We start from the raw sequence: 27,361 nt of genomic DNA, 5'->3' as shown, positions 1-27,361 counted from the left end.
ACAGATTAATTACTGGCACCCCAGCCTGTTCTCCCCTCCCCTCTGCATCCCGGGTGTTTGAGCACCATTTGTGCCTTGCGGTGAGCTTTGTTTAAAGGTTCTAGTTTAGAATGGCTTTGGGTCGACGACATGACAAGAGATACAAGTTAGCTGAAGGAAGAAGAATGGCATGCATTTTAAGTTTCAGTTTCATATCTTCATGTCAGGGGTCTCAGAGCTTTGCTTTCAACTGTTCAGTAGTATTTAATAAGTGCTTACTCTGTGCAGAGCGTGGCACTAAGCATGCACTGGTACAGTGGAGTTAGTAGACATGATCCCTGCCCTCAGGGAGCTTACCATCCAGTGGGAGAGACAGTTACTCAAAAAAAATTACAAATAGGGGGAAGCAAAAGAGTGCAGAGGTATATATGTGAGTGCTAGGAGATTGGGTGGGGGTGAATACCCAAGAGTTTAAATGATGCAGAAGTGTTGAAGTGGTGGTAGGGAAATAGGGTGGGGAGATGAGAGATTAGTCAAGGAAGGCCTCATGGAGGAGGTATGATTTACAAAAGGTTTTAAAGGTGGGGAGAGCAGTGTTGTGCCAGATGTGAAGGGGGAAAGACTTCAGGCAGAAGGAAGAGTGTGAGACAGAGGTCCAGCAGAAGGATAATTGAGAACAAGGCTGGAGAATAGGTGGGAAAAACAGAACTAGGCATGGTGCATTGGCTGGCTTGAAAGAATAATAATAATAATGATGGCATTTGTTAAGCGCTTACTATGTGCAAAGCACTGTTCTAAGTGCTGGGGGAGATACAAGGTAATCAGGTTGTCCCACGTGGGGCACACAGTCTTCATCCCCATTTGACAGATGAGGTAACTGAGGCACAGAGAAGTTAAGTGGCTTGCCCAAGGTCACACAACTAAGTGGCAGAGCAAGGATTTGAACCCATGACCTCTGACTCCCAAGCCCGTGCTCTTTCCACTGAGACACGCTGCTTGTAGGAGAAGAAAGAGGACATGTAGGAGAGAGCTAATTGAGTGCCTTTAAGCCAGTGGTCAGTAATTGCTTCTTGATACGAAGAAGGTTAGGCAACCATTTGTGGTTCATAAGGACTGTGAGCCCCACATGGGACAGGGACTGTGTCCGACTGGATTAACTTGTATCTACCCTAGCACTTAGAACAGTACTTGGTAAGTGCTTAACAAATGCAATAATAATCATGATAGTTTTGAAAAATGAGTGGAGTGAAGTATAGACTGGAGGGGGAGAGGCTGGAGGCAGGGAGGTTAGCAAGGAGGCTGATGCAGCATTCAAGATGGGCCTTGACAAGTGTTCGGACTTGTGTCAGTCACTTGGCTTCCTGGGAATTGTAGGTTCTCCTTTCCCTCCCTGAAAATCCCATGCCAAGCTTCAGCCTTTCGGGTGTTTTGATCAACTCTCAGCAAAGACTGACCATAATACAACACATACAGCTAACGTGAACTCACATCTCTCTTATCAACTACTCTCACATGGGTGGGAAGGATTTCAGCATCAGTAATGTCATCTAGAGTTAGCTAGAACTCTTCAGCTATTGTCTCCTGCCTCTGATGTGAACTCATGATCATAGGTGTAGGGTTAGTTGAATTCATTTCCACAGAAGAATGCAGAAACACAGGGGGGAGAAAGATGCAGCGTGGTTCAGTGGAAAGAGCCCGGACTTTGGAGTCAGAGGTCATGGGTTCAAACCCCAGCTCCGCCAATTGTCAGCTGTGTGACTTTGGGCAAGTCACTTAACTTCTCTGCACCTCAGTTACCTTATCTGGGGATTAAGACTGTGAACCCCCCGTGGGACAACCTGATCACCTTGTAACCTCTCCAGCACTTAGAACAGTGCTTTGCACATAGTAAGCGCTTAATAAATGCCATCATTGTTGTTATTATTATGCCATCAATAGAACATTGTCAGGCAGAGAGAAATAGGCTTCGCTTTGTGCTATGCTAATTTGACTGCCCTAAACTTTTCACACTAGAGAACAGAAAAGATGAATGAGCTAATATCTGTTCTGCCTTTTTATAGGTATAGAGTATAGGCCCCTTAAGGGCAGGAACCATGTTTACCAAGTGCTTAGTACAGTGCCCTCTAAGCGCTAGGTAAATACCACTGATAGATAGCTGAAGGCCTAGTTTTTATCATCCACATTTCATTAAAAACTTCAGTGCATATTCATTCAGTCATATTTATTGAGCGCTTACTGTGTGCAAAGCACTGTACTAAGTGCTTGGGAAGTACAAGTTGGCAACATATAGAGACGGTCCCTACCGAACAGTGGGCTCACAGTCTAGAAATGTAAGAAACACGACAAGCTAGTTGGAAGTTTCTGTCCAGTCAGCAACTTGCTAAGAAGACATCCTGCCTTTCTGTGGGCTAGAGAAGCTACTATGTGGAGAAACTACCAAGAGCCCAGTATCAAACCCTGACCGGCCCTTTGACAGCACCTAGCCAAGCTGGGTTGGCACCAACTGGGTACAGAGCCACCAACATGGGTGCCTGCTGTGGCATTGGAGAGAGTGAGCATGGTGGCGAGAGACACTTTGGTCCGCTGTTGTAGGTTTTCACCTGGTAATGAAGCAGAGCCCGGGGCAGCAGTTTATGGAGCCACCTACAGCAAAAGTGGCCTACTTCACTGCACCAAGAAGAGCAGAATGGTGACTCAAAGCCATCGGAAGCAGAACGGATTAGCAGCTCTCCTGGTCCCTAGGTTTCTGGCCACTCCTGTTGATGGTTCTGCTATTCTTCCTCGTCTGCCCCAAGGCCTGAGTCCCTTCACATTCCTGCCTCCTTGCCACCTGGCAGATGGCTCACCAGGGGCCCTGCTCCCCAGGGCGGTACAAAGAAGGCATCCAAACCCCTTCAACTCCCTAAGTCGCAGTTGATAAAGGCCCATTTGGCAGCACCATTCACCCTCTCAGTCTTGTGTCATCATCTCCCAGTGAGCGATAAAACAACAGCCGGTTGGTACGACATCACATGGATGGCACATCTTCCTCGATTGCCGCTGTGAAATAATCCGATTAAAGACGCCAGTGCCCATTCAAAGGAAAGGATTTCTCTTGCTGACATTTGATTTCTGAAGCTACCCATATTGTCCCTTTTCTTGGACTTCCCCTTTTGTATTTATTTCCTGATCTAAATGAATGGGTAAACAGAGGGTGGAAGTGGGAGACTGGAAGCCAAAATACTTTGTCATGTTGTTGCAGGTGATCCTGATGTTGAAAAGCTTAGGAGTCAATGGTTGCTCAGGCACTAACTTAAATGGCTTTTGAATTTCCTTCAGAGCCCGTAAGTCAAATGAAAATCCCAAGAATAAGTCTAATTTGGGTTTGGGTTTAAGGTCCTACAGGATAGCATATGTACAATAAGGCATTTCCATTCTAGTACATCTTCTTTGTGAGCAGAGGATTTTGAGTCTTTGGAGAGCCACAAGAACTACAAATTCTGTGGTTTCTCACCTACAATTACCTAGAAGAAACCCTGTTTAATACTGTTAAACTAAGTAGGCACTATTTCCTTCTGATCTTGAGCCCTTTCTCCAGCTATTATTCTCTTGAGAGGAGGGGAAAAATAAAGAAATAAAATTGACTATAGACCTGGATTGCTAAGAAGCAGAATCTGGAATTCTGGCAAAGCAGGGGCAATTTTTTAAGAAAGTCTTAGAAATCATGGTAGTTTGGGAGCTGTCCTTCATATTTGTGGTTGATGGGGCTAGCAGAGATGCGTGACTGTGGCTGGGTAAAGCTCACCTGAGAGCAAGGATCCATTCCATTGTGTGTGTGTGTAATAATTGTCCTGCACTTTGCCAATTCAGATGTCACTTTAAGCCCTTCACTCTTTTTGACTCTGTTTCTTGGTCTTCCACAAAGTCCCGAAAACCTCTTTCAAGAAAAGTAACTCCATTCCTGATGACCACCCAGAAGACTGTTCCACCTGCCACTGTTGTCTTCTGTTGGGGAAGCAGCCTGGCCTGCTGGAAAGAGACCGGGCCTGGGAATCAAAAGGACTTGGGTTCTAATCCCAGCTCTGCCATCTGTCTGCTGTGTGATCTTGGACAAGGCACTTCACTTCTCTGTGCCTCAGTTACCTCATCTGTAAAGTGGGGATCAAGACTGTGAGCTCCATGTGGGCAGGGACTGTGTCCACCCCGATTTGCTTATATCCACCCAGGGCTTAGAACAGTGTCTGGCATATAGTAAGAGCTTAACAAATACCACATTTTTTTTTCTGATAGCCTCCCCCTCCCTCACCTCTACTAAGTTGTTGGAGATCTTCTCACTATTCATCAAAAATGCATTGTTAGCCCTCTTGACTTGCTTGTGTCCCCTCTGTTAGCATCGCACTGATCCTCAGCTATTCTACCATCCATTACTCTCACATGTTCCACCCAATGAGGCTGCATTGTAAAAGTCATTGCCTTAATGCAGCTGAGTACCTCAGTTCCAGGGCCCAAGAAGCTCACAATCTAGTGTTTCCGTGTCCCAGTTTCTTGTTCTTCTCAGGTACCCAAGCATCCTATCCCAAAACCCCAGTAAGAGAACATCAGAAAAATTATTTCAAAACTTCAGGCGGTTTTGGAGACATTTTAAATCAATTAAAGGGAAAGTGATGTTATGCGTGCCTGCTGACCAGAGTTTTTCAGTGAGCAACCTGTGCAATGAGGCTGCATTGTAAAGGTCATTGCCTTAATGCAGCTGAGTACCTGAGTTCCAGGGCTCAAGAAGCTCACAATCTAGTGTTTCCGTGTCCCAGTTTCTTGTTCTTCTCAGGTACCCAAGCATCCTATCCCAAACCCCAGTAACAGAACATCAGAAAAATTATTTCAAAACATCAGGTGGTTTTGGAGACATTTTAAATCAATTAAAGGGAAAGCGATGTTATGTGTGCCTGCTGACCAGAGTTTTTCAATGATCAACCTGTGCAAAGTGTGAGCCATGAACATTCAGCCACTTGTCTCATTCTAGAATTACAGTGTGGCATTTTGGGATTGTGGGGTGAAATCAATTAGCCCCAGCTACTGGAGTAAACCACGGGATCCAGTTTAGGTTGAACTTCAAATTTGTGTTTTATGTATGTAGGGCAAGATAAAACACAGATGAATGCAGAATTCTATTCATTGACTTGGCAAGACTGGAAAACTTTAAATTCTTGTGACCTCTTTTTCACAATTCAGCAAACCTGATTCACATCCTACTTTGCTCCATTACCTCTTTCCAAATGAGATGCTTTGGGGCATATGGTGTAGAAAAATCTGGCATGTTTTACTGGCCCTTGGCATTTGTCTTTCCCACCTAAAGTATGAATCTTTTTTACCTAGGCTTCATTATGTCTTGCAAGTGTTTGCCTATACAGCAAACAGCGTTTATGGGTTTAACATAATCATTCAAACAGCGGTATTTATTGAGGTATTTATGAGAAGCAGCATGGCTCAGTGAAAAGAGCATGGGCTTTGGAGTCAGAGGTCATGGGTTCAAATCCCAGCTCCGCCAATTGTCAGCTGTGTGACTTTGGGCAAGTCACTTCACTGTGCCTCAGTTCCCTCATCTGTAAAATGGGGATTAAGACTGTGAGCCCCCCGTGGGACAACCTGATCACCTTGTAACCTCCCCAGAGCTTAGAATAGTGTTTTGCACATAGTAAGCACCTAATAAATGCCATCATTATTATTATTATTGAGTGTTCACTGTGTGCAGAGCCCTGTACTGAGTGCTTGGGAGCATACAATAGAATTGGTAGACAAGATCCTTGTCCTCAAGAAGCTTATAGTCTAGTGTTCCCATATCCCAGTTACTTGTTCTTCTCAGGTATGCAGGCATCCTACCCCAAACCTCCAGTTCTAAAGTAACAGAAAAAAAGAGAAATTATTTCAAAGCTTCAGCTGGTTTTGGAGGCATTTTAAATCAATCAGTCAATGGAATTTATTGAGCACTTTATGGAGAACACTATAATAAGCTTATACTTCGGAGAGTACAATACAAAAAAGTTGATAGACACACTCCCTGCCCACAAGGAACTTTACAGACATTAAAATAAATTGCAGATGTGTACATAAGTGCTGGGGGTTGAGGGTGGGATGAACAATATTAAATGCTTAGAGGGTATCATCTAAGTTCATAGGCAACACAGAAGGGAGTGGGAGAAGAGGAAATGAGGGCTTAGGGAAGGCCTCTTGGAAGAGATGTGCCTTCAATAAGGTTTTGAAGGTGGGGAGAGTAATTGTCAGATGTGAAGAGGGAGGGCGTTCCAGACCAGAGGCAGGACATGGTTGAGAGGTTGGCAACGAGATTGAGGTACGGTGAATAGTTTGGCATTAGAGGACCAAAGCGTGCGGGCTGGGTTGTAGTTGGAAATCATGAGGTAAGGTAGGAGGGGGCAAACTGATTGAGGGCTTTAAAGCCAGTGATTAAGGGGTTCTGTTTAATTCAGAGGTGGGTGGCAACCACTGTCGGTTCCTAAGCAGCGGGGAAACATGGACTGAATGGCTTGTTGAAAATATGATCTGGACAGCAGGGTGAAGGACTGCAACGGGGAGAGATAGGAGGCAGGGTGGTCAGCGAGGATACTGCTGCGTAGTTATGAAAGGATATGACTACCTCAGAAGAGGGAAAGAGAAGTGAAATGTCGTTCCCATGGTCACACACAGCAGGCAAGAGAAGCAGCGTGGCTCAGTGGAAAGAGCATGGGCTTTGGAGTCATAGGCCATGGGTTCAAATTCCGGCTTCGCCAGTTGTCAGCTGTGAGACTTTGGGCAAGTCACTTCTCTGGGCCTCAGTGACCTCATCTGTAAAATGAGGATAAAGACTGTGCGCCCCCGTGGGACAACCTGATCACCTTGTAACCTCCCCTGTGCTTAGAACAGTGCTTTGCACATAGTAAGCGCCTAATAAATGCCATCATTAAGTGGCAGAGCCAGGATTAGAATCCCAGGCCTCTGCCTGTGGCCTTTCCATTAGACCACGCTGTTTCTCCAGTACAGCACTCTAGGTAGATATGGTCCCCGCCTATGGAAAGCTACAGATGAGGGGAGCAAACAGATGTTAAAGTGATTTACAGAAGGGAAGCAGTGTTGCCTAGTGGGAAGAGTATGGGCCTGGAAATCAGAGGATCTACGTTCTCATCTTGACCCTGCCACCTGCCTGCTATGCGGCTCTGGATAATTCACTTAACTTCTCTGTGCCCCAGTTTCCTAATCTGTAAAGTGAGGATTCAGTGCCTGTTCTCCTTCCCATTCAGACTGTGAGAACCACATAGGACAGGGATTGTGTCTGACCTGATTATATTATCTCGACCCCAGTGCTTAGTTCAGTGTCGGGCACGTAGTAAGCGCTTACCAAGTACTATTAAAAAAATGGATCTGTACATAAGTGCTGTGGGGGAAGGTTGAAAATCAAAGTGCTTAAGTGGTTCAGACCCAAGTGCGTAGCCAGTGCTGGAGTAAGGGCTTAGTCAGGGAAAGTCTCTTGGAGGAGATGTGATTTTCTAAGAGAGGGACAATTGTTTGAGGCTGTTAATCAAAACATGCATTTGCAGCTTCATATTATTTTGGATGCTGCAAATAATAGAGTGACCAAAATTTTCTGGGCCATGAATATTTCATTTTGCAGATTACTACATAAATATTGTATTTGAAGATTATAGTCTCCGACACCACATTAAAATTTCAAGACCCATGCCATTATCCCTTAAAATGGAACATGAAATTAGAAGCTGATTCAAGGAAAGAAAAATTTTGCAAGCCCGCTTACCTTGGTTTCTTTCTTCACTGCCACATATTATTAATCCCAGTATTATTTTGAATTAACGTTTTTATATTAGTCTAAATTTTAGGATTAGGGATGTGGCTATTACTGGAAGCCGTTGCATAATTAGACACTTGTCACAGCAAAATTATAATTTCGCCCTGCTGACCTCATTGTTGTGTGTTGTTCTTTTAAGTGCCTCTTGGAAGGCAGTTGCTTCTTATGGCACAGTACTTATCTTACAGTTGTAATGTAAAACACTTAGAGTCATTTTTAATAAGGGCTTAGCCTGCTCCCCTGTCAAGATGGCTTTATCCCTGGCTTATTAGACAAGATTCTTTCATTCATTCAATCGTTTTGAACGCTTACTGTGTGCAGAGCACTGTACTAAGCGCTTGGGAAGTACAAGTTGGCAATGTATAGAGATGGTCCCTACCCAACAATGGGCTCACAGTCTTCCCCCTTCTAGACTGTGAGCCCGCTGTTGGGTAGGGACCATCTGTATACGTTGCCAACTTGTACTTCCCAAGCTGTTGAATGAATTGAAGGGGGAGACAGACAACAAAACAAGACATGTGGACACACAAGATGAAGTGTGATCCAGAGAGCTAAGAAACTTGGGTTTTGATCAACCTGTGAATTTTATTTGAGTGCTTACTGTGTGCAGAATAATGTGCTAAGCACTTGGGAGAGTATAAGGCAACAGAGGTGGCAGACACTTTCCCTTTTAAGGTAAGGAGAGTGGTGGTCTGATGTATATGAAAGGAGAGGGAATTCCAGGTCAGGAGAAGGACATGGGGAAGGGGTTGCTGGTGCAATAGATGAGATTCATTCATTCATTCAATCGTATTTACTGAGCACTTCCTGTGTGCAGAGCACTGGACTAAGCGCTTGGGAAGTACAAGTCGGCAACATATTCATGATTTGGTATTTGGTATTTCCGAAGCACCCAGTAGAGTGCACTGAACCAAATGGGTGCTCAATAAATACTACCAAATTCATTCATTCAGTCGTATTTATTGAGCGCTTACTGTGTGCAGAACACTGTATTAAGCGCTTGGGAAGAACAAGTTGGCAACATATAGAGACGGTCCCTACCCAACAACGGGTTCACATTCTAGAAGGGGGAAGATGGGGACACAATGAGCAGGCTGTCACTGGAGGAGCAAAATGTGCAGACTGGGCTATAGTAGGAGATCAGAGAGATAAGATAGGATGGGGCAAACTGACTCTGCTTTAAAGCCAATTTTAACTTTGGCTCTGCCACCAGGCGAGTTTTTGAACCTCAGTTCCCCTATCCTAAAAATGGCACTCATAAACCCACCTCAAGTCTGCATCACTGGGATATCTTGGGAAGGAATGTGTCTTGCAGTGGAATGATACTCCTTTTTTCCAGAGAGCAATAAAGTGAGGCAAATATTGAGCCTCATGGGATGTGTGAAATGGGTGAAAGTGGCCCAGAAAATGAGCATTCATCAACATTTAATTGTGCCAGGGAAAATTAAAGCAGTCAGCCAGCTTGTGATCTGAATAGCTTTTATTGGTGAAGGGCAGACCCCCCCCCCCCCCCCAACATTTTTTCACTTCATAAACACCTCCATCCAGCCGGCCATCTTGCCTTACCATTGAGTCAAACAGCTTCAAGGGTGAGACTGAGCCCACTGTTGCGTAGGGACTGTCTTTATATGTTACCAACTTGTTCTTCCCAAGCTCATAGTACAGTGCTCTGCATACAGTAAGCACTCAATAAATACGATTGATTGATTGGGCTCAGGGTTTACTCTATGTCCCACTGGGATTGGGTGTCTTAGTCAGTGCTGTTCTGAGATCCCTCACTGGGGGTTGAATATTTTGCCAGTTGCCAAATGGCCACCAGCCTGGCCTATCCTTGCCAGTGACACCATCACTAACTCCTGACCTTTAAGGTGTTACTGTACCAGGGCTTCATCATAGTCTGTAGATTAGACTTTAAATCCGTATCACAACTGAAGTTCTGTCAGGCCATCCACCCTCAAAGTCACCAGCCTGCTCTGGTTTAACTTCACAGGCCTCACGCCTGTTGCCCCTTCTGATTTGCCAAGTTGTTGAATCTTTTTCCTTCTCCTTAGGTTTATCCGAAAACAAGGCCTGGACAGGCTGTTCCTCGAGTGTGACACCCACATGTGGCGACTGGGAGACCGGAAGATCCCAGAAGGCATCACAGTTGATGGAGGCTCTGATTGGTTTCTGCTCAACAGGAAGTTTGTGGAGTACGTGACCTTCTCCAACGATGACCTGGTCACCAAAATGAAGCAATTTTACTCCTATACTCTGCTTCCTGCTGAGGTAGGTGCCATTCTCAACCCTGAGAGTCTGCTGGCAATAGCTTTGGAGAACAGCAGATGCAGAATTTGCTGCTGTTGTAGCTTAAAGCCTCCTTCAGAGGTATCAAGTAATTGAAGAATCACCTCTCGCCTTAGAATAATAATAATAATATTGATAATAATTATGCCGTTTGTTAAACACTTACTATGTGCCTAGTACGGTTCTAAGCACCGCAGTAGATACAAGGTAATCAGGTTGGACACAGTCCCTGTCCCACATGGGGCACATAGAATCCCTTCTCATTATGAATTCCATGCCAAAAAGATTCCAAATCATGTACCCACTAATCTATCTGTTTGCTGTTTTGAATGGGCATTTGAAATTTTTGCAGTTTTCGGGAGAGTGTGTTTAAACTTAAAATGTGTACGTATATTGCAGACAGGGCTTAGAAAGTCAAGTGTTTGTTGGAAGAACCTGGAATCCATAGTGTGTCTTATGGCACGGTGTCTTATTTGAGGGGATTGTGTTATGACTTTAACCATTATTATCAAATAATATTTCAGGGTGGTTTTACTGGGCATTACATAGATTAGGTTAAATATTCTAATCCCCTGCCTTCTGAGTCATTAATAACAAAGTGGCTTGCCCAAGGCCACACAGCAGGCAAGGGGCAGAACCGGGATTAGAACTCAGACCCTTTGACTTAATAATAATAATAATGATGGCATTTGTTAAGCGCTTTCTATGTGCAGAGCACTGTTCTAAGCTGCTTCCCTGCTTTTGCTCCTTGTCCAAACCTGCTGGAGGGCAAGCTAAGGCCTTAGTCATCCCATCTCATAGAGCCAGGCTCCCTCAACAATTATTCCTTGGGAAGCGGAAGAGGAAGCAGCGCAGCTCAGTGGAAGGAAGATGGGCCTGGGATAGGAGATTTGGGTTCTAATCTCAGCTCTGCCATTTGCCTGCTGTGTGTTGTGCAAGTCACTTAACTTTTCCGGGCCTCAGTTTCTCATCTATAAAATGGGACTAGATGCCTGGTCTCCCATTCCCTTAGAATTGTGAGCCTCCATGTGGGACAGAGACTATCTAATTTTATTGAATTCCATTTACTTCAGTGCTTGTTAATATATTAATAAGAATAAGAATAATGGCATTTGTTAAGCACTTACTATGTGCCGGCACAGTACTAAGCGCTGGGTTGAATATAAGCAAATTGGGTTGGACACAGTCCCTGTCCCACATTGGGCTCACAGTCTTGATCCTCACTTTACCGGTGGGGAAACTGGGACACAAAGAAGTTAAGTAATTTGCCCAAGGACACACAGCAGACCCAGGTCCTTCTGAATCCCAGGCCCATGGTCTATCCACTAAGTGACACTGCTTTTCTGCTGAGTACAGCGACTGGCAAATAGTAAGCCCTTCACAAATACCACAATCATCCTCTTTATCAGAAGGGGACAACAGCCGTCTGCATGGGTGCAGGCATTACTTGCTCTGGGGCACAGCATCAAACCTGTGATACACCTGGTGGGCCCAAAGTAGGCTCCCAAGGACTGTCCACCACTGCCTCCTGGCAGGAAGAGGGAAGGTGTTGATGAAGAAAGGGGTACAAACTCTATTTCGGAGGTTACAGCTGAGTGTTTGGGGGCTGATGAGGCCAGCCTGAGGACCATCGGCCTTTTGTCATTGATTGGAATTACTGTGGTTGTCATCATTTGACTGTTTCTTAGTATGCAGCACACATGTTAAGCAATCTACCTTCAATCCCCTTTCTATTAAAATCACCTCTTCTCTCAACTCTGATCAACTTTTCATCCACAGGGAATTTCTTTATCATTATGGAAGGACACAGGGCAGTGGATAATTGGAGAGTTTTTTTCCCTTTGCTTGACTGAGGATGTACGCCTCTGTGGGTTTAAGCAGACAATTCAAGCATAAAATCCAAATTCACTGGCCTGTCATTTAACATTAAAGAAGGGTCAGGGCGTGACATGGGGGTCATACTTGATCATGGTTTTTCCATGTATTTCTAGATCATACAGGAGTTATTTATAAAAATAATCCACCCCCGTCCCTTTCTCGAGGTCAGATTTCACAGCAAACCTTGGTTTGAGCTTTGTTCTCCCCACTGGTTTTTAAGGCAGTGTAAACATTTCTAGGTTACTGGCCCAACCGAAGCTCTTGGTCTCCTCCTGGCTTCCTAAACTTCAGTTCCCAGTACTTTTATAAATATGTAATAGTTACAAAAATATTCTTATACTCTAGTATTTCCCCTATCCTCAATCTATTTTAATGTCTGTCTCCCCCTGTAATAATAATAATAGTAATAATAATTAGTTAAGCGCTTACTATGTGCCAGGCACTCTACTAAGTGCTAGGGTGGGTACAAGCAAATCGGGTTGGACACAGTCCCTGTCCCACGAAGGGCTCACAGTCTCAATCCCCATTTTCCTGATGAGGTAACAAAAGCACAGAGAATTAAAGTGACTTGCCTAAGGTCACAAATCAAACAAGTGGCAGAGCTGGATTAGAACCCATGACCTTTTAACTTCCAAGCCCGTGCTCTATCCAGTACGCCAAGCTGCTTCTCTGTAGACTGCAAAAGTCTTGTGGGCAGAGATCACACCTGCCAACTCTGTTGTACTTTCCCAAGTGCTTGGTGCAGTGCTTTGCACACAGTAAGCGCTCAATCAATATGATTGATTGATTGATTGATGGGTTGATTGATTGCACTGTCCTAAGTTAGGGTGATTTAGTCAGAGTCTGAAGTCATGGTGATGACCCAAGGATCTCTCCTGTTGCTTCAGACAGCCAAGAAAAGCAACTCACTACCCCTTAGTGTGTACATTGCTGGGGCTTAATCAAACAATCAGTGCTATTTACTGAACTCTCACAGAATACAGGGCTTTGTACTAAACATTTGGGAGATTATTCACTCATTCATTCATTCAATCGTATTTATTGAGTACTTATTGTGTGCAAAGCCCTGTACTAAGCACTTGGGAAGTACAATTCAGCAACAAATAGAGACAATCCCTGCCCACAACAGGCTCACATGGTACAATAGAGTTGGTAGGCATGATCCCTGCACTCAAGAAGTTTACAAATCTAGAGGCAATGTGAAGTTCAGTTCCTGGCAGGGGGGGAATTTAGTAGTAGTAATGGTAAGTACTGAGTGCAGTACACTGTATTAAATACTTGGGAAATTTCAACGGAACCACAAAACATGTTCCCTGTCCATGAGGGGACACTCTCTAAAGGGTAAGACAGACATAAAAGTATTCACAAATAGCGGAATCAGAATGAGAAGCAGTGTGCCTCCTGGGAAGAGGACGAGACTGGGAGTGAGAGGACCTGGGTTCTATTCCCTGCTCTGCCACTTGTCTGCTGTGTGTCCTTGGGCAAGTTACTTAACTTCCCTGTGCCTCAATTGCCTCATCTGTAAAACGGAGATTAAATCATCTGACTTAGACTGTGCACTTCATGTAAGACAGGGACTGTACCCATCATGATTATCTTGCATCGACCCCCACCACTTAGAACAGTGGTGACACGTAGTAAGTGCTAAAGAAATACCTTACAAAAAGACAGAAAATAAAAATAAATAATTGAGTAAAAATACACGCAAACGTTGAAAAAAACATACACGCAAGTGCTAAGGATAAATCCTTACATGTTAGAGGTGGCTATTGAGAAGCAGCATGGCTCAGTGGAAAGAGCAAGGGCTTTGGAGTCAGATGTCATGGGTTCAAATCCCGGCTCCACCAATTGTCAGCTGTGTGACTTTGGGCAAGTCACTTCACTTCTCTGGGCCTCAGTTCCCTCATCTGTAAAATGGGGACTAAGACTGTGAGCCCCCTATGGGACAACCTGATCACCTTGTAATCTTCCGAGCGCTTAGAATGGTGCTTTGCACATAGTAAGTGCTTAATAAATACCATTATTATTATTATTGGGTTGATACAACTCAGAGTGATGGGAATTATTAGCATTTATTGAGCACTTACTATGGAATGAAGACTGTTCTATGAGCGTGAGCAAGTAGAATGGAATTAGTAGAGCTGATGTGTGTCCTCAAGAATTTAAAATCTAGCAAGAGATACAGAAAGAAAAATAATTTCCAGAAAGATGGGAGAAGAAAAGAGGAGATGGTATTTGTTAAGCACTTACTTTGTTCCAGGCACTGCACCAAGATCTGGGATAGATACAAGCTAATCAGGTTGGACACAATCTGTGTCCCTCATGAGGCTCTCAGTCTGAATCCCCATTTTCCAGATGAGGTAATTGAGGCACAGAGAAGTGAAGTGACTGGCCCAAGGTCACAACAAATGGCAGAGCTGGGGTTAGAACCCAGGTCCTTCTAACTCCCAGGCCTATCTCTATCCACTAGGCCAAGTTGCTTCTTGCGTTTAAAGTCACAGGGCAGGGAAGAGATAATAATAATAATAATAATAATGGCATTTATTAAGCGCTTACTATGTGCAAAGCACTGTTCTAAGCACTGGGGAGGTTACAAGGTGATCAGGTTGTCCCACTTGGGGCTCACAGTCTTAGTCCCCATTTTACAGATGAGGTACCTGAGGCAGATATGTATAATTGCTATAGGAGGCTAAAAGGGTGCTTAGTGCAGAATGCCACAAGTGGCAGTTGGGGAGAACGTAAGTTGGGCAGTTTAGAAATTGATCAGCGTCTATCACATATGAAAAGGGGAGGGAGTTTCATGTGGTAGAGAGAGTGTGAGCAAGAAGTCAGTGAAAGGATAAACAAAAATTAAGTTAGCATGAAAGGCACAAAGGTAAGCTGGGGTATAATTGTAGAAGAGGGTGAATAAATAGTAGTAGAAGCAATAGCAGCAGCACCAGTAGTAGTAATAGTAAATGACTGTAAGTTCCTTGAGGGCAGGAATAGTGCCCACCAGTTACATTAGAGAAGCAGCGTGGCTCAGTGGAAAGAGCACGGGCTTTGGAGTCAGAGGTCATGGGTTCAAATCCCAGCACTGCCAACTGTCAGCTGTGTGACTTTGGGCAAGTCACTTCACTTCTCTGTGCCTCAGTTACCTCATCTGTAATGTGGGGATGAAGACAGCCCTCCGTGGGACAACCTGATCACCTTGTAACCTCCCCAGCGCTTAGAACAGTGCTTTGGACATAGTAAGCACTTAATAAATGCCATTATTATTATACTGTTGTTTTGAACTCTCCCCAGTGCTTAATACAGTGCTCTGCACACAGTAAGTGCTCCCTGAATACCACTGTCTGATTGATAGTAGTCCCACTAAGGGGGTCAGATCGGCACAGTCTCTTCTTTGGCTGTCTTGATCTGCAAATACGAAACAGAGGCAAAGCAGCATGGCCTAATGGAAAGAGCAGGGGCCCAGAGAGTCAGAGGACCTGGATTCTAATCTTGACACTGCCACTTGCCTGCCTTATGACCTTGGGCAAGTCACTTCACATCTCTGGACCTCAGGAAACTGGGGATTAAATCCTGCTCCCCCCTACTTAGACTCTGAGCCCCATTTGAGATAGAGACTGTGTCCTGCCTCATTATCTTGTACAGTGCATGGCACAACTTGTCTTTTAAGTTCTTAACAAATGCTGTACTTCTTTCTGTCATTATTAGGAGGTCAGGAAAGGCAGAGATCTAGGCCTGGCCAAGGCTGTGGCTTTGACCCAAGGCAGCTTGCTGTGGACCGGGAATGTGTCTATTGTATTGCAGCGTGGCTCAGTGGAAAGAGCATGGGCTTTGGAGTCAGAGGTCTATGGGCTCAAACCCCAGCTCCACCAATTGTCAGCTGTGTGGCTTTGGGCGAGTCACTTAACTTCCCTGTGCCTCGGTTACCTCATCTATAAAATGGGGATTAAGACTGTGAGCCCCCCGTGGGACAACCTGATCACCTTGCCAGCGCTTAGAACAGTGCTTTGCACATAGTAAGCGTTCAATAAATGACATTATTATTATTATTTGGAGTCAGAGGTCATGGGTTCAAACCCCGGCTCTGCCAATTGTCAGCTGTGTGACTTTGGGCAAGTCACTTCACTTCTCTGAGCCTCAGTTACCTCATCTGTAAAATGGGGATTAAGACTGTGAGCCCCGCCATGGGACAACCTGATCACCCTTGTAACCTCCCCAGCGCTTAGATCAATGCTTTGCATATAGTAAGTGCTTAATAAATGCCATCATTATTATTATTGGTGTACTGTCCCAAGCGCGTAGGTTGGTGCTCTGCACACAGACAGCACCCAATAAATATGATTGACTTACTGAAAGTTTCATGTTGCCCTCGTGTCTCCCTCACAGTCTTTCTTCCACACCGTCCTGGAGAACAGCCCCCACTGTGGGACCATGGTGGACAACAACCTGCGCATCACAAACTGGAACCGCAAACTGGGCTGCAAGTGCCAGTACAAGCACATCGTGGACTGGTGTGGCTGCTCCCCCAACGATTTCAAGCCCGCGGACTTCCACCGCTTCCAGGTGAGGGAGCCCACTGCCCCGGCCCCCCAGCCCTGGGCTCATCTCCTGGCTTAGTGGAAAGAGCCCGGGCTTTGGAGTCAGAGGTCATGGGTTCAAATCCCGGCTCCGCCAATTGTCAGCTGTGTGACTTTGGACAAGTCACTTCACATCTCCGTGCCTCAGTTACCTCATCTGCAAGATGGGGGTGAAGACTGTGAGCCCCACGTGGGACAACCTGATCACCTTGCATCCCCCAGTGCTTAGAACAGTGCCTTGCACATAGTAAGCGCTTAACAAATACCGTCATTATTATTATTATCATTATTATTATCACCAACCTCTCTCCCTCGACCCCCCACCTCTCCCCGCACTGAGAAGCAGTGTGGCCTGGGCTTTAGAGTAAGAAGGACCTGCATTCTAATCCCAACTCTGTCACTTGTCTGCTGTGTGACTTCTCTGGGCCTCAGTTCCCTAATCTATAAAATGGGGATTAAGACTGTGAGCCCCATGTGGAACAGGGACGGTGTCCGACCTGATTAGCTTGAATCTACCCCAGCGCTTAGAACAGTGCCTGGCACAGAGTAAGCCCTTAATAAATACCGTCATTATTATGGGACCGGGAGCTATGTGGGGCTGACAGGGAAGGAACCGGGTTTGGTTCCTAGAAATGGAATAAAACATCTTGATCCCAAAGCAGGCTGGGCCCTAGTGCCAGCTGAGACAAACTTAGTGTACTGAAATGAGACTCTGACAAAGGATAAGGAACCACTATCCTCCTCAGGTGCAGGGGAGGACTTGAGAAGCTCCTTGGGCTTCAATCAATCAATCAATCAATCGTATTTATTGAGCGCTTACTGTGTGCAGAGCACTGTACTAAGCGCTTGGGAAGTACAAGTTGGCAACATATAGAGACAGTCCCTACCCAACAGTGGGCTCACAGGGCTTCAGAGAGGCCCTGGGGCAATGCCATTCCATTCATTCATTCAGTTGTATTTATTTTATCTATGTTAATGTCTGTTTGTTTATACTGATGTCTGTCTCTCCCCCCCCCCCCCCCCCCCCCCCCCCCCCCCCCGCCCCCCAGACTGTGAGTGTGTTGTGAGCAGGGATTGTTCCTCTTTATTGTTGTGATGTACTTTCCGAAAAGCTTAGTACAGTGCTCTGCACACAATAAGCGCTTAATAAATGCGATTGAATGGATGAATTTATGGGGTGCTTACTGATTGCAAGGAACTGTACTAAGCACTTGGGAGAGTACAATGCAACAATAAACGGACACATTCCCTGCCCACAATGAGCTTACACTTTAGTGCAGTGTAGCCCAATGTCTAGACCAATTCCAACCATGACTCGGTAAATGACCGACCTCCCCTCTCTCATCATCATCATCATCATCAATCGTATTTATTGAGCACTTACTGTGTGCAGAGCACTGTACTAAGCGCTTGGGAAGTACAAATTGGCAACATATAGAGACAGTCCCTACCCAACAGTGGGCTCACAGTCTAAAAGGGGGAGACTCCTGCCTCCCAGAGGTACAGTAGGCACCCACTCCATGGGGAGGAGCTTTGCCCATGGGGCTGGCACAGGGCAAGGGGGCAGTTAGCCCACCCTATCTCTTGGAACCAGGAAGGGAGCAAATGTGGAGGCAACATGGCAGTTCCATTTCTTTCCCACTGCTGGCAGGAGGAGGACTGGATGAAGATAATAATAATAATCATAATAATGGTATTTATTAAGTGCTTACTATGTGCAAAGCACTGTTCTAAGCTCTGGGGAGGTTACAAGGTGATCAGGTTGTTCCACGGGGGGCTCACAGTCTTCATCCCCATTTTACAGATGAGGTAACTGAGGCACAGTGAAGTTAAGTGACTTGCCCAAAGTCACACAGCTGACAAGATGGCATAGCTGCAGTATTGCTCCTCACAGGATTTCAGGGGGTGGCCCAAGAACAGTGGCACTTGTGTTGTCTTGACGGGTTCCAGCCATGGCAACCCCCCTTGGTGGATCCCTAACCAGGTGGGGCAGGGGTAAGACCCTTCCCTGGTGGGCTGTTGGAGCCGGGGGCAGCTTGCATCTGGCCCTGATCCCCTGTGCCGACTAGAGGGGCTCCTCCTTCTGGACCCACTGCGTCCTTTGCCCCTTCTCTGTTTTCCTCCCTTTTTCTCCCCTCCCAGAAACCTCTTCCTGTTCCACTTCCACATCCGCTAGCTCCCCTGCTCTAAATGAGAAGTGGGCACCCCAGAGTCCAGGAGACTGAGGGATAGCCCTCCATTTCTGTAGCTTCCCGAATGCAGAAAACTTGAGAGAAAAAAAGGCAGCATGGATTTCCTGAGCCAGCTGAGTTGGCAGGCCAAGGCACAGGGAAAACCTATTGGAATTAGAACAGCCCTTGATGGGGTGGGGGTAATGTGGACGTGGCAGCCCTTGGGACTGTATTCCTGGGAAAACACATCCAGCTGCAGCATTTCTTCCTTTCTGAGCATTTGTTCTTGAATCAGGGCTCCCTCTCTTTGGCTCGAGCTCAACTCTGCATTTCAGTAACTCCCTCATTCCCTCCTTCACTTTTTTCCTCCCTCTCACCTTCTCTCTTCCCTGCCTTTCCTCTTCCCTTCCTCCCTCACTTTCTCCCTCCTTTTCTCCTTCCCTATATCTCCTCCCTCCCTCCTCTCCTCCCTCTTTTTCCTCCTCCCTCCTTTCCTTCCCTCCCTCCCTCACTTTCTCTCTCCTTTTCTCTTTTCCTATTTTTCCTCCTTCCTCCTCTCCTCCCCTGTCCTTCCCTTCCCTCCTTTCCTTCCCTCCCTTCCTCACCTTCTCCCTCCTTTTCTCCTTTCATATTTCTCCTTTCTCCCTTTCCTTCTCCCTTCTTTCCTTCCCTCCCTCCCCTTCCCCCTCCTTTTCTCCCTTCCTGTGTCTCCTTCTCCCTTCCTATTTCTCCCTTCCTCCCAGGGCCCTGGGATTTTCTCACCCCTCTCGTCCTTCCCCTCAGTCACCCAGAAACACAAGTGGAAATGAAAAAATGAGGATTGGGGAGGAAAATTTCCAATACATTATCTGAGTAGGATTGAAATGGCCACAGTACATTTCACCTGCTCGAAGAAAGATTAAACAAATTCCTTTCCGGTCAACAGTCTGGACACACAGTGACTGGCATACTGCTCTCTCAACCAACTATGCTGCAGTATGGAATTACATAGCAAGACAGATTTGCTGGCCATACACGGACACTTCCATTTGGCCTGACTTCATTACTTTCAGCCCACCGTATTTGAATTATTTTCACATGTCACCCATTTTAATCCCCTCAAATAGGTTTTGGCCTTTTCCCTCAAGTTTAAAAGGAGCCCTTGCTGACGGTTCGGCTAATGAAAGACTCTAGCAGAGCAGAACATTTTATCTGGGGGGCCTCTGTGACCCTCTCCTAGTCTATTCTGATGTAGTTTGGGAAGCAACATGGCCTAGTGGAGAGAGCGTGGGCCTGGAAATCAGAAGGGCCTGTGTTCGAATCCCAGCTCTGCCACTCGTCTGCTGTGTGACCTTGGCAAAGCACTTAACTTCTCTGTGCCTCAGTTCCCTCATCTGTATAATGGGGATTAAGACTGAGTCTTCTGTGGGGTGGGGACCATCCCACCCCATCAGCTTGTATCTACCTCGGTGCTTAGAACAGTGTCTGGCACATAGTAGGTGCTTAGCAAATACCACAATCATTATTACTAGTAGTAGCGTGTGACAAGCACCACACTAAGCCCTGGGCTAGACACGAGATAATCAGGTGGGATGCAATCTCTGTCCTGCATGGAGACTCACAGTCTAAGGAGAGGGAGAACAGTGGCACAAAACATGATCTGTATCATGGGGTCGAGGCATGATACTTTCACCGTGTTCCTACAATATCCCCCGTCAAACTGAAATTCTTATGGGCGTCCAGGCAACCCACCAACCAGATCCCCCGTCCCTCCCTCCCTCCCTTCCACATAGCTGCCATCTTCTTCCACTGCCTCCTGTGAATTCACCCCAATTCACCCTGCTCCAAGCTTCCATGTGTGCTATTACCCCAGATGCCTGCAATGCCACCCCTCTTTCTTTCATCAAACAATGCCCCTCCCTTCTGTCCAAGCTCTCCTAAAAGCCCGTTCCTGTGTTATAAACCATTTCCACTAATAAGCAACTCCAGGGTTTGACGGGTTTGACTTCAGTGAGCATTAAAGAGCCTGGTGGGATAGGCCCACAGTGCTCTTGCCATTATGGAGGGTTGGGGAGGGCGAGGAGCCCACACTGTCTGCATTTCAGTTATACCACCCCTGACGCTAGTCAGTTTTCGCTGAGCTGAAGTAATACGGTTCTTTCCCGTCCTGGGGATCGTAACATGGTCGAGGGTGAGGGAGCTAGAGGGTTATCCTCTCTCTTTCCCCAGGATTGAAACTTCAACTCAATCAAAGTTTAAAGCCAGTTCTGGATAAGAGCCCTATCCCTCCCGAATTCCCAGAAATGTGCAACTCCTGTTGTGTCTCCAAGAATCTGTGCTTTCATGAATCCCTCCCAGACTCCTGAGGCTGGCCCACCCCGCCTTGGCCAAGAACCATTCCGCCTGTCACCCAAGTCAACTAACAATTTCCAGAGTGGTTTGTGTTTTCCATATCAGGGGTCTCTGAAGAGGGTGTGGAGACAGGCAGGGGAGGGATTTTGAGGCACAGAGAAATATGTGGTGCTTCTCTGCCCTCAACCCTGTCCACCTCCGCATCAAACAAAAACTCCTCGTCATTGGCTTTAAAGCACTCCACCACCTTGCCCCCTCCTGCCTCAGCTCGCTACTCCCCTACTACAGCCCAGCCCACACACTTTGCCAACCTTCTCACTGTATCTCAATTTTGTTTTATCTCGCTGCCAACCTCTCGCCCACGTCCTCCCTCTGGCCCGGAATGCCTTTCCTCCTCATAGCCGAGAGACAATTACACCCCCCACCCCTTCAGATCCTGTTGAAGGCACGTCTCTTAGAGGCCTACACTAAGTCCTCCTTTCCTCTCCTCCCTCTCCCTTCTGTGTCATCCTGACTTGCTCCCTTTATTCACCTGCCCCCCCACAGCAGTCTCATGACACTAGAGTACATAACTGTTATTTATTTGTTCATTTACTTAGTCCTATTGTCTGTCTCCCCCTCTAGACTATAATCTGGTTGTGGGCAGGGAATGTGTCCTTTATTGTTGTAGTCTCCCAAGTGCTTAGTACAGTGCTTTGCACCCAGTAAGAGCTCAATAAATGCAATTGAATGAATGAACCCACTGATGCGGGTCTGGGCTCGGTCTAACATTCAGTTCCTCCCTGTTTCCTGAGAACAGCAGACCGCCCGCCCAACGTTCTTCGCGCGGAAATTTGAAGCAGTGGTGAATCAAGAAATAATCAGCCAGCTGGACTACTACCTGTATGGCAACTATCCGTCGGGCACCCCCGGGCTCAGGGCATACTGGGAGAACGTGTACGACGAGCCTGACGGGATCCACAGCGCCAGCGATGTCACGCTGACCATGTACCACTCCTTCGCTCGCCTGGGTCTGCGGCGAGCAGAGACCTCGTTGCACACAGAAGGGGACAACCGCTGCCGGTGAGTAACTCCCACCCTTCCCCTTCACCCCCAGAGTACAGGAAGCAAGATCCATTCAATCAATTGCATTTATCGAGTGCATACTGTGTGCAGAGCACTGTACTAAGTGCTTGGGAGAGTACAAAGCAACTCTAAGCAGACACATTCCCTGCCCACAATGAGCTTACAGTCTAGAGGGCAGTCTAGTCTGCCCTGGGAAGACCCTCACCCCTCTCGCCCATCGAGGGACACCCCTATGTTTATTGAGGCCAACCAGAATTTGGGGTGCGGGGAGTGATGGGGGCCAGAGGACAGGAATGACACCAGGGGCAGGTGAGTTGTCTCTATTTCCTGGCTGAGTTTCTTCTTGGTAGTAACACTGTTGTTCAGGATGGAGTTTATGTCTTAGTGGTCACATTTCTGTTCGCTTTTTTTGACTGTTCTCTCCGCCTACTAAAGAGTTAGGAGGAGCAGTGATCCCCTCATTTCTCCGTCTCAGGGGAGCTCTGAGGAGTTCTGTTTACTAAAATATTTCCTTCAGAATCATGTCACACATCCACCCTTGCAAACAGAGCTTCCATTCAGTTTCAGTGTGGCCGTGTTCAGATAGAGGAGAGAACTAAGCTTTAGAACTTGGGTTCTAATCCTAGCTTGACCACTTTTCTGCTCTGTGATCGTGGACAAGTCACTTCACTTTTCTGCGCCTCAGTTACCTCATCTTTAAGATGGAGATCAAGGCTGTGAGCCCCATGTGGGACAGAGACTGTGCCCAACCTGATTACCTTGTATTTTCCCCAGTGCTTAGAACAGTACTTGGCACATATTAAGCACTTAACAAATACCACTATCATTATTATTGTCGTCGTTATTATTACTCTTATTTCCCGCAAGGAGTGGCAGAAGCTGCTGTTTGCCCTGTCTGGGGCTCCTTATGACTCTTGCCCTTTGACTCCCCTCCCTCTGATTCACCCCCATGAATCCATCTGTTTACCACCTTCATGCTTGATCGGTCGACAGGCCTCTCATTGCCTCAGAGGTTCAAGACAGCTTAAGTCTGTCTTCATTCTCTAGCTGCCAGACTTTTTACACGAAAGATAGGTAGACAAGCTTTAAAGATCTTGCCTTTTCGTCTTCCTCGTGGTTCTTGAATCCTGAGCTCCCTAGCATGGCAGGTGGCCCTGCTTATGTTTTTTGCACTTCATTTTGCTACCGTGGCCACTTCAATTGGAACAGATCTTTACATGGACTAGTTCTTCCCAGGGTTATCTGGTTCCGTTTTGGTTTATGTCACCCGGGTCCTGGATTAAGATCCATTTAGTCCCGGGGCTGCTTCAGTGGAAAGTTGCTGCCACACTAGAGGAATTCAGTTCCCAGGGCTGTAGATGGGGTATATGGAGTCTGAGGTTGACCATGATTTGGGGTGCAGGGAGTGATGGGGACTAGAGGGGAGGGAACAACATCAGGGGTAGGTAAGTTGTCTCTGTTTCCTAGCTAAAATGTCAGAGAGGTGTGGACACTCCTACACAGAAGCAGTAACAGCTAATCCTTTTTAGGGGAGTCAGAGCCTGCCTTTTTCAGAGGAAAAGAGAACATAATAATAATAATGCTATTTCTTCAGTGCTTACTATGTGCCAAGCTGTGAAGTAATAATAATAATAATAATGGCATTTATTAAGCGCTTACTATGTGCAAACCACTGTTCTAAGCGCTGGGGAGGCTACAAGGTGATCAGGATGTCCCACGGGGGTCTCAAAGTCTTCATCTCCATTTTACAGATGAGGTAACTGAGGCACAGAGAAGTTAAGTGACTTGCCCAGAGTCACACAGCTGACAGTTGACAGAGCCGGGATTTGAACCCATGTCCTCTGACTCCAGAGCCTGTGCTCTTTCCATTTAGCTACGTTGCTTCTCAATAATAAGTAGTAGTAACAGTATTCAGTATTCAGTAAGCATTTACTAATTGCAAAGCACTGTTCTAAGTACTGGGAAAGTAATCAGAGGTGGGAATTAAATACAGTCCCTGGCCCTTAAGGGGCTCACAATCTACAACGCTGTGGGGAGAGAGGAGGGGGACTCAGGTAGACTCCTCACTTGCAGCTCCCAGTCTAAGGAGAATGGAGAGCAGGTATTTTATCCCCATCTTACAGATAAGGAAACTGTGCCTCAGGGAAGTAAAGTGTCTTGCCTTAGGTCATACGGCAGACAAGTGGGAGAGCTGGGATTAGAACCCAGGTCTTGTGTTCTTTCCACTTAATCACACCCTGCTTTAACTGTTGGTACTATCCTGTGGGTCTGCTGTTGCCCAGATGAGGCACCACCAAACTAGAAGTGGCAAGAACCACACTTCCGTGGCAATAATAATAATAATAACAACAACAATAGCAATAATAAGGGTATTTGTTAAGCACTTATTATGTGCCAAGTACCATTCTAAACTCTAGGATACATATAAGGTAATCAGGTTGGACACAATCCCTATCCCACATGGGGCTCACAATTTTAATTAAAACTGTCCATGCAAAACTGTCCCTTGGATATTAATAATAATAGTGATAGAGAAGCAGTGTGGCCCAGTGAATAGAGCTTGAGCCTGGGAGTTAGAAGGACCAGGGTTCTAATCCCAACTCTGCCACTTATCTGCTGTGTGACCTTGGGAAAGTGACTTCACTTCTCTGTGCTTGTTACCTCATCTGTAAAATGGGGATTAAGACTGCGACTGTGGGGTAGAGACTGTGTCCAACCTGATTAGCTGTACCCATCCCATGCTTAGAACAGTGCTTGACACGTAGTAAGGGCTTGACAAATACCATCATTACTGTTACGTGCCAAGCACTGTATTAAGTGCTGGGGTGGATACAAGAAAACTGGATTGGACACACATGGGGCTCACAGTCTTAATCAAAGACTTTGTGTTATTCTCGCAAGCTATCCCAAACCTACCTGGGGTTCCACTGTGAGGGGTAGCTTGCTGCAATTGCATCAATTAGAAATTTACTGCAAAGCAGTCAAAGTTTAGTGAACTGAATTTCTCACAAAATCTCCACACAAGGTTGGATTTTTCAAACCTGCTGTGTAGACCCAGGCAGGAGCTCTAAGGGGATGAGCACACACCTTAAATTTATGGCCCATGTTTCATCCTTCTAACAAGGCAGTGATTTTGGGGAATGGATAAGCACAGGGGGTTTATACAACCATGATAATTGAACAGAAAAACTTAGGCTTCTGGAAGGGACTGGATGGAAACCTGCATTTTACAGAATGGCAACAGGGATTTGTGGAGTGCTTTATTATGGGGCATCAAGTGAGGGATCACTACCATACAATTTTAACTTGGCAGTGTGGACAGCCTTTATTTCACAAGCTCATTTTCTCTCTTTTTCCCTCATATTCTGGGTGCCTCTCATTCCACATCCTCCCTTTTAGTGGCCCCAGATGAATAAATTGATTAGGAAACCAAGTCTTGTGCCTGCTTTCTGAAGTAATGAAGAGTCTGTTAATCAGTCCATCAAGCAATTACATTTAGTGAGCACTTACTCTGTATGGATCACTGTGTTAAGCATTTGGTGAGTACATTAGAGTGATGAGACATGATTCCTGCCTTTGATGAGTTTACAGTCTAGCTGGGGAGGCAGACACCAAAATACATGTAAATAAAATAAAATAGAGAAGTAGCATGGCTTAGTGGAAAGAGCACAGGCTTGGGAGTCAGAGGTCATAAGCTCTAATCACAGCTCTGCCACTTGTCAGTTGTGTGACTTTGGGCAAGTCACTTCTCTGTACCTCAGTTATCTCATCTGTAAAATGGGAATTAAGACTGTGAGCCCCATGTGGGACAACCTGATAACCTTGTATCTATCCCAGTGCTTAGAACAGTGCTGGGCACATAGTAAGTGCTTCACAAATACCATTATTATTATTATTACATCACAAATAAAGGGAGCCCCTGATATATGACCATAAATGCTGTGTGGGTTGGAGACAGTGTGAGTACCTAAGCGTTTAGTGGGTATGGACTCAACTACCTAGGTGATGCGGTAAGGAGGGGAAATAGGGTGGGGATTTGAGAGATAAATCAAGGAAGGGTTCTTGGAGGAGATGGGCTTCTGGTGAGGTTTAGAAGATGTGGAGAGCGGTGGTCTGCCAGATGTGAAGAGGAAGGGAGTTCCAGGAAAGTGTAAAAATGCAACCGGGAAGATGACAGTTGATCCTACTCACCAGTGGTTTTCACTGTACTCAGGACCAGAGCCTGCTGGGTTGGGAAGGCAACTCTTGGGAGAAGCCCGAAGGGGCTGTAAAATGGGGACAGGGGCTGTGTCAAATCTGATTAATTTGCAACTACCCCAGTGTTGGATAGCATGTTGAGGAGAAGGGGGTGGTCCACAGTGTCAAAGGCAGCTGAGAGGTCGAGGAGGATTAGGATAGAGTAGGAGCCGTTGGATTTGGCAAGCAGGAGGTCATTGGTGACCTTTGAGAGGGCAGTTTCCGTGGAATGTAGGGGACGGAAGCCTGGCATAGTCAGTGCTTAATAAATACCAATAATAAATTTATTTAATAAATAATAAATAAAAGGGGGAGGTGGAGAAACAGGCCACTGAGGCACCACACAGGCCACTGACATGACTTACGGATCAACCCTGGAGGCCTGCATCCTGAGGTCCCTACCCCTTCCTGTCACCTTGCTGCATCTTGACAGAAACAGAGGAACACAGGATTACAGGAACAGAGGTGCTAGTCAGGACACTTCTAGTGGCCTGAGTCTATTTGTTAGTCCAGAGAGAGGCTGTCTGTCCCAAGAGGCACCCCATACAGTGAGCATGGGTTGAGGTGTCTCAGCAACAGCAGGAGCAGGCTTGGCCTGTCTTTCTGTTTTTCCACATCCAGCAGTGATCACTGGTGGCAGCCAAAGTGCTGCTTGTTTATTCAGACTCTCCAGTAAATATTTGCTGTAGCAGTGGCTAGAATAGAGTTTTCAGAATTTCAGACAGCGGCTAGCTTTCTGCTTGTGTTGGCGGCTCAGGTCTGCTAGCTGTTTTGCTAACTCTGTTTTCTCTGTTCAGCAGTGTCATCCTTGTTTGCTGACTGTCTGGCTGGGCTCATCCACAAGACCTGGGCATTTCTGCCTTTGTGCCACTGACTTTCCAGAATTTGCTGCTCAGAGCTGGCAATATTCGTCCCCAAGCCCACTCCAAAGGACAGGCACCCCCAGCAGATCGATTTTTTTCTGCCCCTGAGAGTTTAGATGTCATTTTAAGACTTTGAATATCTTTTTGGGGCTA

The 27,361-nt window shown here is 46.2% G+C and overlaps 1 protein-coding gene across 1 annotated transcript in view; it reads left to right on the top strand.

The window, feature by feature from the left end:
• The window catches only part of XYLT1 (xylosyltransferase 1), a 253,247-nt gene that overhangs the window by 205,844 nt on the left and 20,042 nt on the right, over positions 1 to 27,361 (top strand). Inside the window, exons 7-9 of the mRNA XM_038762807.1 lie at positions 9,862 to 10,078; positions 16,352 to 16,528; positions 21,844 to 22,106. Coding sequence (XP_038618735.1) covers positions 9,862 to 10,078; positions 16,352 to 16,528; positions 21,844 to 22,106 — 657 coding nt within the window. The remainder of the gene's footprint in view (positions 1 to 9,861; positions 10,079 to 16,351; positions 16,529 to 21,843; positions 22,107 to 27,361) is intronic.

The sequence above is a fragment of the Tachyglossus aculeatus genome, chromosome 21 (assembly GCF_015852505.1).
Source record: "Tachyglossus aculeatus isolate mTacAcu1 chromosome 21, mTacAcu1.pri, whole genome shotgun sequence".
Classification (NCBI taxonomy): Eukaryota; Metazoa; Chordata; class Mammalia; order Monotremata; family Tachyglossidae; genus Tachyglossus; species Tachyglossus aculeatus.
Note: the sequence above shows the minus strand (reverse complement) of the source record. Positions and strands in the feature narration are given on the sequence as shown.